At 41.4% G+C, this 18,285-nt stretch overlaps 1 protein-coding gene across 3 annotated transcripts in view; it reads right to left on the reverse strand.

Annotated features, from left to right (window-relative positions):
• Positions 1 to 18,068, reverse strand: part of LOC143013890 (unconventional myosin-Ic-like) — a 30,274-nt gene extending 12,206 nt beyond the window's left edge. Inside the window, exon 1 of one of the 3 annotated variants that reach the window (XM_076167636.1) lies at positions 17,889 to 18,068. In XM_076167636.1, coding sequence (XP_076023751.1) covers positions 17,889 to 17,978 — 90 coding nt within the window. In that variant the 5' untranslated portion in view covers positions 17,979 to 18,068. Of the gene's footprint in view, positions 1 to 5,004; positions 5,170 to 14,383; positions 14,673 to 17,888 lie in introns of those variants that run through there. The other 2 variants (XM_076167796.1, XM_076167715.1) reach the window with 2 other exon arrangements.
• Positions 18,069 to 18,285: the final 217 nt, after the last annotated feature.

An 18,285-nucleotide genomic window follows, 5' to 3' on the forward strand; every position in this document is an offset into this window, starting at 1 on the left:
TGTGGAGGCAGCAGGTCAACACATTGGGATACAGCCAGGCTCCCATTACAGGAAAACTCCACAATGACTTTCATTTCCGTATACAAGCCTTGGATTGGTAATGATTAGTCTGGTGTCCGTTTGGATAATGCTCTTCTGTGTCTTCCCTTTGCCTACCAGTGTATTCCCCGGGGAATCCTATGGGGCACAGTGCAGTGTATGCACTGGGGCCGTTACTGGGGCCGTTGATAGGAGCCATCCAGTCCTTGTATAACCAAAATAAGAGCGATGTCCGTACCATCGGCAAAAAGTTGAACACATTTCCGGTGGGTGTTGGACTCCGCCAAGGTTGCACTTTATCACCAGTCCCATTGTAGCTGTCTGGACTGGACCATCGTGGTGAAGACGGAGCTGAGCCAGAAGGCAAAGCTCTCCATTTCCATCAAGTCATTTTAGCAGACGCTTTTATCCGAAGTGATGTACATAAGGTTTCGATACAACATGAGCAAAGATCTAGTCCGGAGAAATCAAGAGTAAGTGCGAAAAAGCCAAGTTCTAGACTAACAACAGGCAAAGCTTGGAGGAGGCTTAGATAGGTTTGTTTGATTTTTTAATGTAGGTAGACATCGGGTCAATCCTTATACCTAGTGAGGTATAGAGACAGATAGGTATTTGTTTCCCTAAAAATTTGCAAACTGAACGATAATAGGAATGAGCACTCAGTCTGCAGTTAGCAATGCGATTTTTTAAAAATACGTCAATGAGCCCTCATAAGTTTTTACTGAAATTTAACGTATTTTTGTACAAAAGTAAATGAAATGTTTTTAGGAACAAATCCCCAACACAGCTTTTAATCTACAACACAACACTGACCAGCATTAAGAGTGACTATATGAAGCATAACAACCAGAGAGAGGTTACATTAATTTAAACAAAATAACTTTCTTCAACAACAGTCCAGCAAGAATCTTCCTACCTCTAGAAAGAATTATCATTTTATCACTTCGACCTCATTTGGAAACCTACGATGCAATTTCAGAAGAGATTATAAAATGAAGAAGTGAAATTCAGACACTTACTTCCTTAAGTTCTTCTATGCGTTTACCCAGGAACCCACGTTCTAACATGGTGACTTGAGTTTTGTGCAAAAGGTTCTGAATGTTTCCCAGATCCATGTTTAACACGTACTGACTTGGACTGAGCTAGTGTAGCCCTGGATAAACAGGGTAAGGACCTGGGTACCTCACACACACCCACACAAACACTCTCGCGTGCACACACACACGCACACACAAACACAGTACAGCAGGTGGTGTTATGCCAAGCAGTCTTCATCCCTCAAGAGAGCACAAAATACAGATGGAGAAAGAAACAGCAAAGCATAAGGGAGGAGAGATTCTATTAATTAGTGTGAGGTAAGAAAGCAACTCCTGCATCAGGGTAGAAAAACACAGGAGGAGGGCGTCAGAAAAGTGAAAAAGACAGGAAGTGAGGTATACCAGGTGATGATGGAAGTCCTGCTAAAACACACCCAACTGTATCGGAATATTAATAACATTGTCGGAAATTCCACACACCAGTGCCATCACTGCAACACATTAAATTAATCCATCACACACACAACATCTTGATTACATTCCATACAATGATGCATGAATATGATTGATCTCTGGGTTCAAATGAGAATCCCATGGTGATCCCAAGTTTAAATGTAAAAACAGCCATGATTACTGGAAACAAAACATTTGACAAAACAATTTCTCTACATAACTGTTTGCCCTGTCTACAACAACTGGTTTGGAGGGGATTTTGCAGAGTATTCCTAATTCCTAACATTAAAATATTAGATGTAGACAAGAGGAGCAGAGCAACCGTGTGTTTGCCAACAGCAGATGGATATAGGTGTAATGACTGGTTTGTTGAAAATCTAATCCATCAACACAACAACCTCACTATCACAGGCAGCACACAGACACAACCACAGGATTCAAGCTTGGCAACATTATAATAATGAATACCAGGGCAACATCCACAAGACACAGTGGTGAACATGTTAATTTCTATCCCAGGAGACTGAAAGTGCTTTGCAGTGTAGTCAGACATGTGGAACAAACAAGCTGAGTCAACTGCATGACAGCCTGAGGACATAGAAGCCACAGCAAAACAGCCAACATGGAACAGCGGCACCAGGTCAGAAAACATCACCAGGTTATGAATGAAAGTTTACTCTAAAAAGCATCATGAAAGACGGAAAATTAATGACATCAACTCAAAAATGCCTGCCGTCGGTGACTGAATTGGAATGTGCGTGGTCCCGCCTCTGGTCGCTCAGTGCAGCCGTCTAATATCTTTCAACTGACCCTGATGACCTCTTACTCTCTTACTTCAATAATTGAGGAGCTGAGGCTAACTCTTACAGGATGATTTGATAATATATGAGATATTGGGATAAGCCACATAATGCGCAACATCTGTGTATCCAACTGCATCTGCTGTTTGCAAGAAAGGATCGGCCATGTTATACAGTTAATATTGCCAATATTTCAACACAATTACCTGAATTACTCGCTTATTTTGAAACATGAACTGACATTGAACTTACTTCTGTACTTTCCTCACAATGTCCCTAACAACTTTCAATAAAGTTAAGTATTCATTACTACTATACTATGCATTGTAAAGTTCCAACGACACTCCTGACACTGCTCCTTTTGTTTGTATTGTAATTGTTGGAAGAGGTTCACTGGACATAGTTTGCGCATATCTGGGTTTACGGGCTAGGTTCTTCCTGACTACCCTCACTATTGTTGGGCCGTCAACATTTCGAAGTTAACCTATTGGGTGGCATCATTGATTGATAGAGAAGGGTCGCTTTGGTCAATGATGGTCTCAATGATGGTCTCTTCACACCTTCTGATTTCTCCCATCTCCATTATCATATAACCCACTATATGTAACATACATCGCCTTCAAGGAACATGTTGCCTCAGTCTCTGTGATGCAGATTTGCCCTGTACAACATCAGGAAAAGCAGACCCTACCTGTCTGAGTATGTGGCACAGCTCCTGGTACAGGCTCTAGTCATCCTACACTTTGACTACTGCGATGCCTTACTGGCAGGTCTAACGGCTTGTGCATTCAAACGGCTGCAAATGATCCAGAATGCAGCAGCTAGTCTGGTCTTGAAACAGCCCAAAACAGCACACGTCACTCCTCTGCTTATATTCCTCTGTTGGCTACCAGTTAGTGCCCGCATGATGTACAAGTCCTTGATGCGGGCAGCAACAAACAGCGTCCAATATGGCACCTACTTGCCTGAACTCTCAGATTCAGGTTTATGTTCCCTCACCGCTCTCTCTGCTCAGCCAACGAACGGCACCTGGGGCCATCAGCACAACAAGGCCCGAAACCTCTATCCTTGGCTAGTGGAATGAGTTACCATACTGAGTCCCTCACTGTCTTCAAAAAACAACTACAGACCCCTTAAGACTCTTTCGTGAAGAACTTCACACCTAATGTCTACCTACATGTGTTATATTTGTGTATGCAAGCAAGAGTGAGAGCTGCCTGAAAGAGGAGTGTTTTTGTGCCAGCAGCAGAGCGTTGAACATGATTTAGTTCCTAATAACTTCTGCCTGGGAGCAGTTAAGTGAGGTCCCGTGTGTGTGTCAGCTCAAGCAGGAGCTTGTACACTACTGATGGAAACGCTGCTATTTTAAAAATTCACTTAAATGTTATTCAAAACTTGGATAGAAGCTGTTAAATCCGTGGTTGAGTGCCTCTGAAAACACACTGTGAAAAAACTATACTGTCAACATAAATTCAGAGCCGACAGGCCTGTAGTTTTACTGCCAGTTTCTAAACCATAGCTCTTGAATTCCTACAATTTAGAAACAGGCATTTTATGCCAGGCAAAATTAACAGCGAGGCGATTAACATAGTTAACATTCTGCAAGAAAAGAGCATGCACACAAACAGATACACACTGAGAGCTGAAGATTGTTAAACAGCTCTGGGAGTTGTACTGTGAAGGAAGCTCAACAGACCTCCACCTAGTTTGCGTTAGCTGGCTTGACAAAATCTAAACCCCGCTATCAAGCTTAATCAGTATCACAACCTTTGGTTATCAACACACTTTGTTAACATCAACTTTCTTAATGCAGCGATGTACACGCTCCCGCAAAAGAGGCACGACTGTCAAGGGCCATTCCATCTTCACGTCAGATGAGCAAAGGATAATATTGGAAGTATATGAAGAATATAAACATATAACGACAGCAAAGAGTAACACCACTGCTGAACATAATACCAGAGAGGAACGCTGGCAGAAAAATTAATAGAAGCCAAAAAACCATCTACTGATGCTATATTCCTCAGTGCTTTCTTAACCGTTTCCTGTGTATTCCATAACAAAAACAGAAAATCTGAGGGAATTGAGCGGTCAAGGATAGCCTGATTAGCAAATATGATCTCAGAGGATCAATTGTCGTTGATCCATTACCTCCATAAGTGAAATGACAACTCTTTTGTGTGCTGTCAGAGATGTGAGCACAGCGGTGGCTAGTTCTTTAGATGAATGAACCAATATTCACTTTCTAAAGGAAAATCCTGCTTTTATTCTTTACACACACACACACACACACACAGTATTGTGGCCCACACCTCTCCCTTATAAAAAACACAAACATTGCTCACATTCCCCACGTTAATAGCTTGAACAAGTCATCTTTGCAAACCCACAGATGTACACACACACACACACACACACACACACACACACACACACACACACACACACACACACACACACACACACACACACACACACACACACACACACACACACACACACACACACACACACACACACACACACACACACACACACACACACACACACACACACACACACACACACACACACACACACACACACACACACACAGAGAGATGATGACACATGATATCCTAACTGTACAAACATAGAAAAACAAGAGTGTCCGGATTTTTGCCATGGTGTCTTACCCATTGTCTATACTTCACGGTCCCTGCTGTCCTCTGATGTAGATGCATTGTGCCGATAGGGCAAAGGTAAGAATTTGGCCTGTAGCACAAGGTCACAATCACTATTTAACTCAGTTTGCTTTTAGTATCCAGCTGCCATAGCTTCTCCTCTTACTGCTGCTCTCACACGGACACATACCTCACTCTGGTTCACATTCATTTGCTTGCCACTCCCTCGGCCCGGGGAAGGCTGTGGCTAACAAATCAGTGACATTTCGCCTTCTCAACTCAGCAGTTTGTGAACCACCAGAGTGACCGGGCGATGCAGGGTGGCAAAGTAACGAGGGTCTGGCACAACAACATTTGAAGTTATTATCATGTTGGACCACCAGCATGACCAAATGTGAGAGAAGAATTTGATTAAACCAACTGTTGCATACAGTTGTGCTTTACATGTTCTTTTTTACAGTGACATCATCCAGTTGCGTTGGTAAAACTAGCCCTACAGTGAATCCATATAAAAGGACTTGCATTAAACCCTAACCCAAACACCTCAGAGACTTCAACAGATATTATTGAAATAAAGGTGTATTACTTAATTACAGCATAATTTAACCAAGGATTAACTGTGGCCAAGTTGAATACTACTAATCAACCTACAAAGGCAATAAATACATGTGTAACCTACTCAAAAACATCAATTATGACGGTGATAATGATGTGAACTTGTCCCTAAACCGGAAATAGTATTCAGCTAAATATAAATAAAATACAACCTTTCTACTTAGAAGAAGGTCGTTGTCAGTTTGAACTTAGTAGAGGTAAGTGTGAGCAAGTACATATACGCTCACATAGTGATGATCCTAGCTTGGTGGGTGTGTGCGAGCTCAGACAGAGCCGATCATAGAGCAGCTGGTGTGAGTGAGTGTGTGTGTGTGTGTGGGGGTGTGTGTGTGTATACAGTATATGGGGGCATTCATGAGTGCACTCTGTCACAGACCCAGCTATCTTTTGTTTTTAATGTGTTTTTTCTTGTTTGTTTGGCTTAGGCATCAAACAAAAACACTTAAGCATGGCACCTGGCTTATCAAAATCATTGAGGAATTATAGTCATAAGCCCAAAATGGATCCAAGTTTTTTTGCACAAAAGTAAAGTTCACGAGTTCCTGAAAGCTTTGGTGTCATCAGATGGCACCAAATAGTAAATACAACACAATAGTACATATAACCATCCACAACATTTTCCTGTCTATGCTTTCCTCTCTTCTCTCTTTCCCCCGCCTTTAATTTACAGTAAGCGCTGGAGTTTATGAGACGAAACCAAGAAAAGATGAGTTGTGATACACTAGGAAACATGTTTTTTCAAGGGTAACAGCCAAGAGGAAATTTTGGCCTACTGTGGAATGAGAACTGGCTTCCAATCTGCAACTTCAAAGGGGAAAGCAGAGGCAGCAGCAGAAGAAGGAGGTTTGATTGGTCTCATTAAATTGACTCTGGGCTTTCCTGTGAATCTGTGAGAGTAGGCCTGTAAATCCAAAAAGCTAGTAGTTACATGTGGAAATGTATCTACAGGGCCATGTTGGTTATCTTCTAATCCTTCATCATCTCCATCTAATAAAGAAAGATGATTATGAAGATGGCCCAATAGCAGAATCAGATTCTTCTTTTATTACCCTCCCCTACTATCATCTCTGGCTCAATCCATTTTCTCATACATGTGCTGACTATAAAAGTGTGTGATTAGGTGTGTGTGTGTGAGTGTGTGTGTGTATGTGTGTGTGATTGTTTGTATACTACACATGCTGAGGTTGTATATTGCTGCTGAAGCAGGGGAGGGACCGAGACTGGTTTGGTTGAGTCAGGTGGTTTGATGAGATGACCTCCACCAAGGTCGTCCTGCTGTTGCCTGTTCCTCATTTAGTAAGCAGGGTTACTCAAAATGCTCTGAAGTTATTTTGATTAAATATGGTTCAGAATTTAAAGTATGATAAATGATGATAAAGTCACCCATGGGCCTAAAGCCACCGTATCTCCACTGATACACTGCACAACAGCCTCATAAACACAAACCAGGTAGGCTTAGACACAATACAAGCATTGTGTTATATTTCACTCTTACTCAACACACAGCAGAGATCAATAATACAGTTTTGTGGTCGGTGCCGTGCTCAGTAGTCAATGTGTTGCTTCATTCACCATCCCTTCACTTCCTGTCTCTGCAACACTTAATTCACTCAACACTGGTTCTGCCTGATAAATGCAGCATGCCTAAGAAACATGAGTCCTTAAATAGGGAAGAAAAAAAAAAGGAATTCTCTAAGTTCACGGTCATCATGAGGACAAACAAATGAAGATACTGAGAAACAGTGAAAAGTGAATGCACACAAAGAATAACTGATGACAGCGGGCATAATGGAACATAAGAGAATACACTGGAACGCAAGAACCAGAATTTAGTTAAGAAAGGGAAGGTTTAAGTAGATGATTTACAATCGGAATGCAGCTTTGAAGATAAGGAAGTGAACGAGACCAAAGGTCAGCATGTCACTTTACAGCTGGTTCCGATCACTGATAAACACGGTATGCTTTATGATTAATTAAAAGTAAAAAGCCGATGATAAATAGTTCTACAGAGAGTTAGGGGAATTGCACAATAAGGTCTTGCCATAAGGATCCATCATGTAAAGATTGTTCAAAGATGTATGAATGCAGTCATACCAGTTATAAACAGTTAGCAAGTGAACATTAGCCACAAACTTCTCTCCTACGTATTCAACAAATGCATGCACATAGCTGAGCGATAGCCTAAGAGTTGCCATAGCCCAAGTGGCTGGCTCCTCCTGTGAGAAAACAGAACTAACGTATGGTGATGGGAGTATAAAGAGCAAAAAAAGTCAACAACTCCAGGCAGATTTTTTTTTAAAAGCTCACATCACTCAAGGCTTGGGTGGGACCTTCCTAGATCCCTAAACACAGCATGGAGGAGGGGGAGGAGGAGGAGAGGGAGAAGGAGGAGGAAAACGTGGCTATGATGTCAGAGTGAATGAATGTGAGCTATGTTAATGGCAAAAAAAACAGACAAGAGGGCAGAATGGAGAAAGGCAAGCAGGTTTCAATGTTAGCACTCCCAACGCCATCCCTTTGCCTCTACTGCTTCTCTTCTCATTCCTTAGGCCTCTTTCATGATCTCTTCTTGCCACTTCTTCTCCCCTCCTACTTCCAATAAGTTTTCCACAGGCAAATGTAAAGGCAGTGCATGTTGTTTAATTTATACAGTATCTACTAATCTTCTAATCAAACACACCGGTAATCCATTTCAGTATTTCACTTGATTTGATTTTCCTCATGTTCCTTGTCATTCCTCACTGACAGCCACTGGTGTAGATTTGATTAGACTTCACTGAGACAAACACAAAACCATGGAGCCCGTGCAGCACTACGTCATCACGGCCCCGCAGAGTTTAGAGACCAGCACGCTCTGAAGTTGCTCCAACTCCGTTCAGGTCAACTGTGCATGTAATGGAAAAGGGAGCAGGCTCAGTGCACCTCAGTACTACTTTGCCCCATAGAGGGAAAAAGGGGCCATTGACTTCAATTGAGTTGAGACAAGTTCTCAATAGGCAGGTGCTGATGCTTCAAGGGGAGAGAGAGGCATGCAGAATTATAATCAATCATTGGAGACATGAGTGGGACATTTTAATGTGTTGGAGCACTGAATCCACCTCCACTCCAATTGCGCAAAATAAGTAAAAATGGTGCCATCACAGGATCCCTTATGCAGGAGGCTTGTTTAAAAACAGGATCCAATTAGTGATTGTTATGAGCCAACATCTAAGCTATTCCAACTTCATACCAGTATGCACTTTGCCACAAACACAGGGGGAACCTGGAGGCTCGCTTATCAGATGTCATCAGCTCCTCATTAAAATGTCAAAAGACGTCAGCATTCACCTAGATACATGAAACTATTTCACGGGAGTGTAAGTGTAAACCGTGTGAGCTCTGAAAAGAATCCCTCAAGATCCACGAGTGCCTACTAATCCAGGCAGAGAACTTACTCCAACACAAGAAGATAACTCAGCACTTTTAGCGTGTGTTCAATCTGCAGAATTACAGCAGTATAGAATCTGTGTGAGTGATGGTTTCATTCCATTGTTTCCTAAGATTGAAAAACATTTCCGCACAAGCACATCTCATACATACTCCCTTTACCATACCCATATCTCTATGACTCAGCAAAACAATCACGGACAAACCACCGGATATTCAACTTGAACTTTACTGCACAATGTTTCAAACATGTCTGAAGTGCCAGAAAGCCTCTTGACCATGACTAGAGCAGAGAAAGAAAGTCATTTATAATAACATGCATTCTACTGCCCTCTGTAGGGTGCGTCCTATACACAACACTTTCTGGCAGGATTCCAACCTCAACACCCAAGCTGTATAGGGAGGATGCATAAGGGTTTAGTTTGGTACGACTCCATGCAGCTTGGAAAAAGGAAACAGAGCGAAAGCAGCCAGGAATGATGACATCATACGTCTACTCGATGACATCATATATCATTCCAGATAGTCGGGCGAAACCCCAGGGAGCGGGGCGGGAGCACCAAGAGCCACGGGACGGATCACGGACTCAACAACCCTAGAGGCAAGAAGGACGGAAAAGGGGAAGACAAGAAAAAGGGGAATCGCCTGAGTTTTGAATTTTCTCAACCTCACAATCCAAATAAAACCATTTCTAGGGTCTCACAGATCTCTCACTGTACCTCATACTCTGCTGCACCCCTCCATCTTCTTCTCATCCCTTTCATTGTCCAAGGCCGCATCTCATAACTTCAGACTTTGGGTCATATGCATTAAAGGTACGGTCAGCTTTAACGTCATGTTTAGGGCAAATACTTCAGGCCATTGCCTTTTTTCATTCATAAAAGTTAGTGACTTGCATTTTTTACATTTGCATGTCCTGTGAGCAATCCATGAAAGCGTCCCTTAAAGCACCTTAAAGATGCCTGCTTTAGGCTTAAGGTAAATTCTCAAGGCATTCTTCTCTATTTATCAACAGTGTCTCAACTTACTGACGTCGACACATATTTGGTAGAAATTCAGCCACTTTTAAAACTATAAGCTCTACTTCGGAGTGTCCATTTTGCCATCCAAACATTGGCATTGGATACGTATTACCCCAACAACATGTTCACTGTTATTGGCTGACACCTGCAACGTGGCCACAGATAACACGGTGGTAATAAATGAGCTGAAATAGCTGTTGTACAATGGATTTACTGACAGCATTTATGAATATGGCCCTTTATCTTAACTCCACAAAAGATTTGATTGAAGGTAAACCTTTGGTCTCTTAAATAAGGGTGTTGGTTTCTTGACTATGAGTTATCGTACTGTATAAAAGAAACGTTCCTTATTCACCTCTCCTTTGTTCATTACAGAACAGTCAGCTCTGCAGGTAAAAATGTGCAAAGATAGAAAGAAGTCTAAAAGGTTCAGACATTATTACCGGTTCAATCAACATTAATATTAGGAAAATGGATGAAGATCGTCCAGAGAAAGTAAGAGAGTTCGATGGCCGTTTTTCCTCTATGGGCCGAAGTAGACCTAAGGTACACCGAGACTGCTTCCTTTCCCTTTACATGTACAGTTGACCTGAACCAAGTTGAAGCGACTTTAAAGCGTGGTGGTCTCTACACTCTGCAGGGCCGTGATTACGTAGTGCTGCACTGATAAAGCGTATCCACATTGTAAGGGGTAGAAGACAGAGGCACCATGTTTAAAACACCAACTAATTTGTACAAAGACATGTACAATCTATTTAACAATACAAGTTGATAATGATGGAAACCAACAATAAGATGATGGACAAGATACAGGTCTTGCAGTTCTTGTTAGCGATTGACCCGTTTGCTACTTCATTCGTGCGTGGTGCCACCACCCACCTCATTTACCTGCAGGGAGGTTAAAAGAACTCGTGGGAGGGCTTATACACAGAGCAACCTAACTGACCAGGTGGAGTCAGGACCCATGACCAAGCCAAAGGTGAACCAGGCAGTTAATCTCTATTTGAGGAGCAAAAGAACCCACCCACTATAAAACGGACGAGGCCGCAATTCATGTTACGCCCAGCCTAGGAGGAAACCATGAGGCAACATAAAGTGAGATTCCTCTTTTTCCATGCTCCAGTAAAACCCCCAGCCAATGATCACTACATGAACTCTTGTATCCCCAAACGGAGCACACTTATTGTTTGGATTCCTGCATATAGCTGTACATATGCTGATACCACTTCTGAGTTAAAGTGCTGTGAAATAACAGATCACAAAATTTCTCAATCTCCAATTTGCTATTTGTATTGATCATTCAGTTTCTCAGTTAAATCCAGTAGTGAAAGGGCAAGTTGGAGCTCAAAACTATGTTTATGCAAATAAAACATCTACCACGCACATAAAAATAGCAACGGGCTCATACGGTAAGTGTGATTACCGCCCTGATATTAAAGATAACCATCAGACGCCAGAGACTTCTCTCTTGCTACAGGCTACAGGGAGCAAGAGAGAAGTCTGTGGCGTCTGACTCTGCCTCACAGACGCAGGTGGTGCACCTGCCAATGAGACACCAGCTACAAGTGTGTGTGGCCCTGCAGTGGGCACTGGGAACACCAAAGGAAGTGCCAAAACCAGCCTTTTCCCACAGTGCTTTTTGTTGTTTTGCTCTGGCTAGGGAGTCACAGAAAAATGCATTTGAAAAAAAGATTACAACATTTAAATCAAACATTTCTTTAAACGTGTATTTTCTCGTTCCTTTGGCTTGCACACTGGAAACACTCAACACACTTGGGTGGTCCTGGTGCTCCTGTTTTTTGGGTGCACACATTGCAGTGTGGTTTAAAGTGCGACATTTCAGAGCTAAACCAGATGAAGATGGACGAGGTCATGACCAATTTGATTATTGCAGTGTAAAAAGTTAGAAAAGAAAAGCCCATTGTTGAGCAATCGCTGACATATGGCCCAAGGCATTGTAATTGTTATTTTGTTTGTGTGTGCGTGCTGCGAATAGCCTAGCCAGGACAGATTTTAACAATATCAAAATGGGTGCGGCTTTGTTGACAAAAATTGTTAATAGGGTGAATCACATTTTATTGTTATCATTTGTTCAATGTGCACAAGCTGCGACTTTGCAAAGAGGTGCGTTAGTTTGATGGTTGCTGTGCATTGTACTGGCATGGTTTTCCCTTCCATAACACAGCGTGGAGCCTAGGCATATTTGCGCAGAGCCCAAGGGTTTTTAACATCAACAAGAGTAACGTGATTTTATCCAAAGCAAATTACAAATTCATACACTCGTGGCAGAGGTATACCACGCAAGGCAGTAGTTAGTGCAACCTTCCAATCCCTAGATGACTGCTCTAACCTGAGCCATATTCCAGGTCTATCCCAGGATATTTGCTCCATCCAATCTGGTAAACACTCGTGTTGGATTGACATATTTCGACTGTCTCTGAAACCCATGAATAAGTGTCATCAACCAAACATTTGTCACATATCATATTGACTTTACTTTTGTGCATCTGAAATTCAAACAGTTATTTTAGAAGAACCATTTACTGGTGTCAATGACGTGCTACATTTACCAGTTCCTCATCACAGTATCGATCGTTATGAAACCTAAAGTTGTTTTCCACCTATGTGTACTTAGAAAATAACACACTAAACTATGCAAAGAGAGCATTTCCACCAATGGGTTGGAAACCTTCATACCAATCTGACATACTGGTATTTTGTCTTCAATACAACAGAACAAGACAGCAGCCTCCTCAGCAAGAACCTCCCACACATCTTCCTCAGATGACCAAATCCTTACCCTGGTCACCTACAGCTATGGTGATGAACTGGTTTGTTTGTAGTCAAGATCAGGCACTCTAAATGGCCCGTCTGAAACCAGTTGGTATACAATTCTTTCAGACCGACGACAATCATAAACTGGTTCTGACGTTAAGGCCCTGTTTTTACTAATCGCAATCAAGAGCACGGGCATGAGGCATAATATAAACTACAACTACATCCACCAGAGACAGAAACTTTTCTCCAAACAAAAAGCATAAAGGGCATTCGAAAGCAATAATCAAACTAACGTAACACAACAATCACTCAGTTATGAATCTTACATATATTGCCACAATACTTTGTATGTATTACCACAGAGAATACACAGCCTTTACACTGCTATACCTTTACAAAAAACACTACATCAGAATGTGTTCATATTGTACCCTATTAATCTGAACTACTGTGCATTATTATTGAAAAATGCATTTTGTTAGGGACATTTTCTATGTACACAGTTTGCACAAACAAGTCTAGACAGAGCTGACACACTAAATGTTGATCATAGCATTGCTTCTTAAACTCCATCAACTACCTCTGAGCAAAGCAAAGTGTCTCAGTACCACCTCAGCATCAAGCAACAGTACCACCACAAAAACGTACTGACATTCATGCAGAATAGAAGTCCAAAATGGGCTGAAAACTGTGCTGGAATCAAATCAAATACTAAAACACAAGAGAATTAATAATAAGTCAACCTGATAGTGAAAGGTGTTTGTAATACTTAGTCTTGCCCAATTTAGAATGTTGGCTTTGAATCAAACAAGTCGACAAAAACTGAACATTTTCTACGAATAGGATGTCTAGCAAAACTGGACTGTACTGGATTGAAGTGGGCCCAATAAAGTAGCCAGTTGGTGTATTTGACGCAGATAACGGGGATTTCCTATTTCTTTCTTTCTTTCCAGTAATTTGTACGGTCATCTGTTCTACCACCGGGGAGCCACCAGTGCTACATGTACTACAGTCTGACTGACAACCGGCCAGCAGCGCGTTATGTCATTTAGATATCAAAATACCCTTTTTCACTCTAGTAGTTCCTGTTTCGACATTTGCTGTGACTTACAGTAATTTAGAGCGCGTCAAAGCTACTGTCTTCATAGAGCGAAGTCACTGAACTAATCTGTGACATCGACATACAGTGAGTATCAGGAAAGTTTCAGCTGTACCACTTGGCTCACTGTGTACTCTGTGCCGGGTAGATATGAGAATAGCTTCCTCGAAAAGCTCGGTAAAGTCAAATTGTTAAAGCTGTCATTGAACAAAGTATAACGTGTAACTTATATCCGCTTTGGGAGGAGAAAACGTGTGACTTTGGACAGAATTTGTCATAGAGCTCAACTTTCCAACATGGCACGTTCCACGCCTCAGTTTCAGCCCATACCACTGACACAACCCGCTTTACTAAAATCATATCAACGCAACTTAAAAACGCGTTTCGAGAACCAGCGAGTTGGGTGCTGTTCGGGCAAAGTTCAGGCAGCGGCTGTACGGTTTAAACTGACCTGAAAGTCAAACAGGACGCCGTGTCGTTTCTCCTTGACGGTTACGGTTTATTCCTCAATCTGGAGCGCAGCTTGGGTTCACCCTCTCCGGTGCTAGGAAGAGTCCACCTCCTCCCACCACTCCCAGCGATACTTCAGGGTCTCCTCTAACTCTAACTCACCGCTGCTGCATTCAAGTGCTCTTCGTAAGATTCCCTTTCGCAGTTAGGAAGTGCTGCCTTCCAGTGCTGTCAGAAATGTCGCAGTTTCCTGTTGCTTGCAATGACCGGCTAAGGCGCATATCTCATGTGCACTTTGAACATGTGTGTGGTATGAACGCAGTTAAAAAGCCGATAAAAGTAGATAGTCTAAATCTGTTCATGGTGACGTCATCATAAAATTCTGATGTATGTCAGATACCAGATTTGCATCAGATATGTAGTTTGAAATCTGCCATATAGGCTGCGTTTCCACATGGCATTAACATGTGATTTGTATCTGAATGCCTTATCCAAATATTCTTAAAACCACACATGTTAATGCAGGTTGCAAATGTTTGGAGGAGTGACACAATCTCTGTCACAACTATGCGGGTGTAAGTGCAGCACACACAGTACAATCCTGAGATCAAATATGCCCTCAAGTTGCAAATGTCACTGAACCTCATTGTCCAGGTGCTCTGATTCATCGAATTCATTTGAATGAAGAGTTGCAAGTGGGTAACTGCACCTGGAACACAGACAACCCACACCAAAAACGTTTCTATCACTCAAAAAGCATTCAGATAACAGAAAAGTAAGTCCTCTCATCAGATGTCTTCATCCACATAACGCATTTGGACACTGGCATACCCTTTTATTTGCAAGATGAGAAAAGCTATACTACTTAACAAATAACATGTTACTGTTTAATTTATGTAACTGTGGATTTCGTCATATGTTAACGGTTGACCTCAAACTAACCATCTTATTCATGTCAACAATAAATGTAAATACTCAGGTTTATAATGTTCTAGTCAGAACGAATAGCTTCGAATAGGCATCCGGTTTTGTTCTAAACCAAGACCACTTGAATGCGTCACTTGAAGTAAATACAATTTTCAAATGGCAAGTGGGAGCATGTGAAGGCAGCATTCCTTTAGCCATTCAAGGCTACAAGAATGCTTCTAAAGATAGCATGTCTGGTTGAGCAAGACCGCTATCATGGCAGACCCTGAGTCATGGACATATGGGAGCAGTCACATGAGAAATAACGGCATAAAAGGCAAAAAGTCATGTTAAAATAATATCAAAGTCGAAGAAACAGGGGAACCCCTCAATGGAGCGCAGTTTCCCCCAATTGTAGTTGTGCTTTATATTAATGAATGCACTTTGTAAATCAACAGTTTTTCCATTCAAAAAAACAACAAAAAACTACGAAAACTTAGGAAATAGTTTTTGATTTCAAAGAATTAGGCAGACACACCAATAGGTAGTTAAAAAAAGTGAAAATGTAGGAGTTTAGACGTTGTGAACTGTTGGACTATGTGTTCTCATCCAGTATATTAATAGTTGTTAATTTAGTTGCACAATTTGATATGCGCTGTATTTAATAATATACAGCCATGTTTTTATTGCACATGTAAGTATTTACTGTGTGTGGGTTCCCGTTACTGTCGTGATTGTGTGTATATGCGACATTGTTTACTCTTTACGTCTTTGTTGGTTTTTTTTTTTTTTTACGACACTAGAGATGTTGATCACATGTTGTAAAAGTTCTGTTCTGTATGAGTAAAGTGGTGAATGCTGAAGTTGTTGCTGGTGTTCTGGAAGAATAAAAATCCACAAAGGACAAAGAGCTTCCCCTGTCATAATTATGGAAAACGGAGCTGAAAACTCAACGTGAATTAGGAAAACATATATATCTATGGATCATATATACACAAACACAGCTGTGACGGGGAAAAGTAGTTTCCCTTTCAAGTTTTGGCAGCATTACTATTTCTGTATCAAATCAATGGTTTGGTATGGGGATGGGCGTGGGGGTTGTCGTACGCCGTTTCTGCCGCTAGACGTCGTTGGAGGACTTTGAAAGTGTCACCAGACTAACTAGGTTGACGGCGGAATATGAGTGAGTTTTAAAAGCCTTAAAGCTAACCAGAATGTGCATCTATATGCCATCCTGTACACGAAAAAAGACAATTGAGAGATAACTGCCATTTTCTGAATAAGACGTTGTAGTATTTGATTGGCCTATAGTAAAGCAGTACTGCCAGAGGAGGGAGCACCCCTTCAATGACGCTGATGATGAGGATAAAACTGATACTCCACACACTCGAGTATTCATCTTTTCTTACATAATTGTACAAGAGTTTTCTCCGGTTATGGTTGCTGGAAAATGAGCCTTTGTACGCCTATTTAGATATTATATCTATAATAGTCGTTTTTCAACAATGACGATGTCTCAACTGTATTTCTGATCAATTTCATGTCATTGTACTTGAAAAAAGGAAAAGCAAATTTCTCAGTGATTCTAAACTTTTGAAAGGTATTTGTCCTTGCAACAGAAATGTTGTCAGGCAAACTCGCTGACCTTCTAGAACAAGCATTGTGATAATGCCTTGATCTAGCATTTACACACTGCATTAACATGTGACTGCAGTAACTTTGTACATCTCTTTCCTTATTAAGTATTTGTAATGACAATACTCAAGCAAGACAAAGATCTGGCCTTCTTGATGTCTGCATCTCTGTCACAGAATTAATTTAATAGGAGATCAAATAAAAGGTGCAAAAACTTAAAATGAACCAATGAATGCTTGGATTTTCATGCATTTGTTTGGGTGATGCAAAGTGATGTATAGCTGAAATAATGCAACACAACCTGCATGTGTTTGCCCTTAAAACACAGTCCAACACACAACCACAGAGGCACCACGTCTACACACATGAAACATCAAAATTTGCACCATTATAGATTATACTGTGCTTTTTAAGATGTTTAACTTCAAGCTATAGGAGTCTCTCGTGTCATCTCAAGCATTGCTCTGTGTTCTACAGTATGTGCAGCCCAAAAGAAGCACATATAGCAGGACCACCAAAATACTTTCTAAACTATCCTGGCTACCAGTAAACAGTCAACCAGAATATCTATATAGGAATACAAAGATGGTTTCATTTCACCCAAACCAACCAAAAATAATCTGAAGGTCCAGAGCCTTGGGAGAAGTTGTTACTCATTCAAGACAGTTGCAAGTGAGACAGATACTGCTTAAACCTGACTAATGTCTTTATCAGATTTGACATTTGTCCTTTTGGGCCTGCAGTCTCTGCATCATTGGGAGATATTAGGGAATCAAAGAGAAAGCTAATACCACCACTGTTAATGCTGTGATATGTTCATCTACTGTATCTCTCTACTTCGCCTCTTTGTCATCTCATTTATATATAACTGTTACAGTGATTTTTTTTTAAATATGTGTTTCTGGAAGCTAATGCCGATTCAAGAGCAATTTATCAATAAGCAGTGTGAGTGTGTGTGGATTGACCTTGCAGTTGTAGCAGTAGCTGTCCATGCATTTCTCGGGGGATAGAATGATCTCCCCGGTTGGGATCAGCTGGATCTTCAGTTCCATCATCTCTAAACTATTATGTTCTTCCTCTCTTCTCTCGCTTCTCTTCTCTCCTCAGGTCTGTCAGCCAATCGTTGTGTCTGTTACAGAGAAGAACACAAGCGATTACAAACATTGGAAGCAGAGAATAAAACATACATACAATACCATACAACATACAATACAAATGTGGACATGCAAAGGTATGATTGGAGTGTGATGTCTTTGGGTTGTTACCTTTTGCAGAGTGCAGAGACACAATGAGGGCAGCTTCCCTTGGCTGCAGCCAGAGGATGTTACGCACACAGGGATCACTGAGAGGATATGGACCAAA

The sequence above is a fragment of the Genypterus blacodes genome, unplaced genomic scaffold (genome assembly GCF_046128005.1).
Source record: "Genypterus blacodes isolate CSIRO-AG114 ecotype Tasmania unplaced genomic scaffold, CSIRO-AGI_Gbla_v1 ptg000003l_1, whole genome shotgun sequence".
Taxonomy (NCBI): domain Eukaryota; kingdom Metazoa; phylum Chordata; class Actinopteri; order Ophidiiformes; family Ophidiidae; genus Genypterus; species Genypterus blacodes.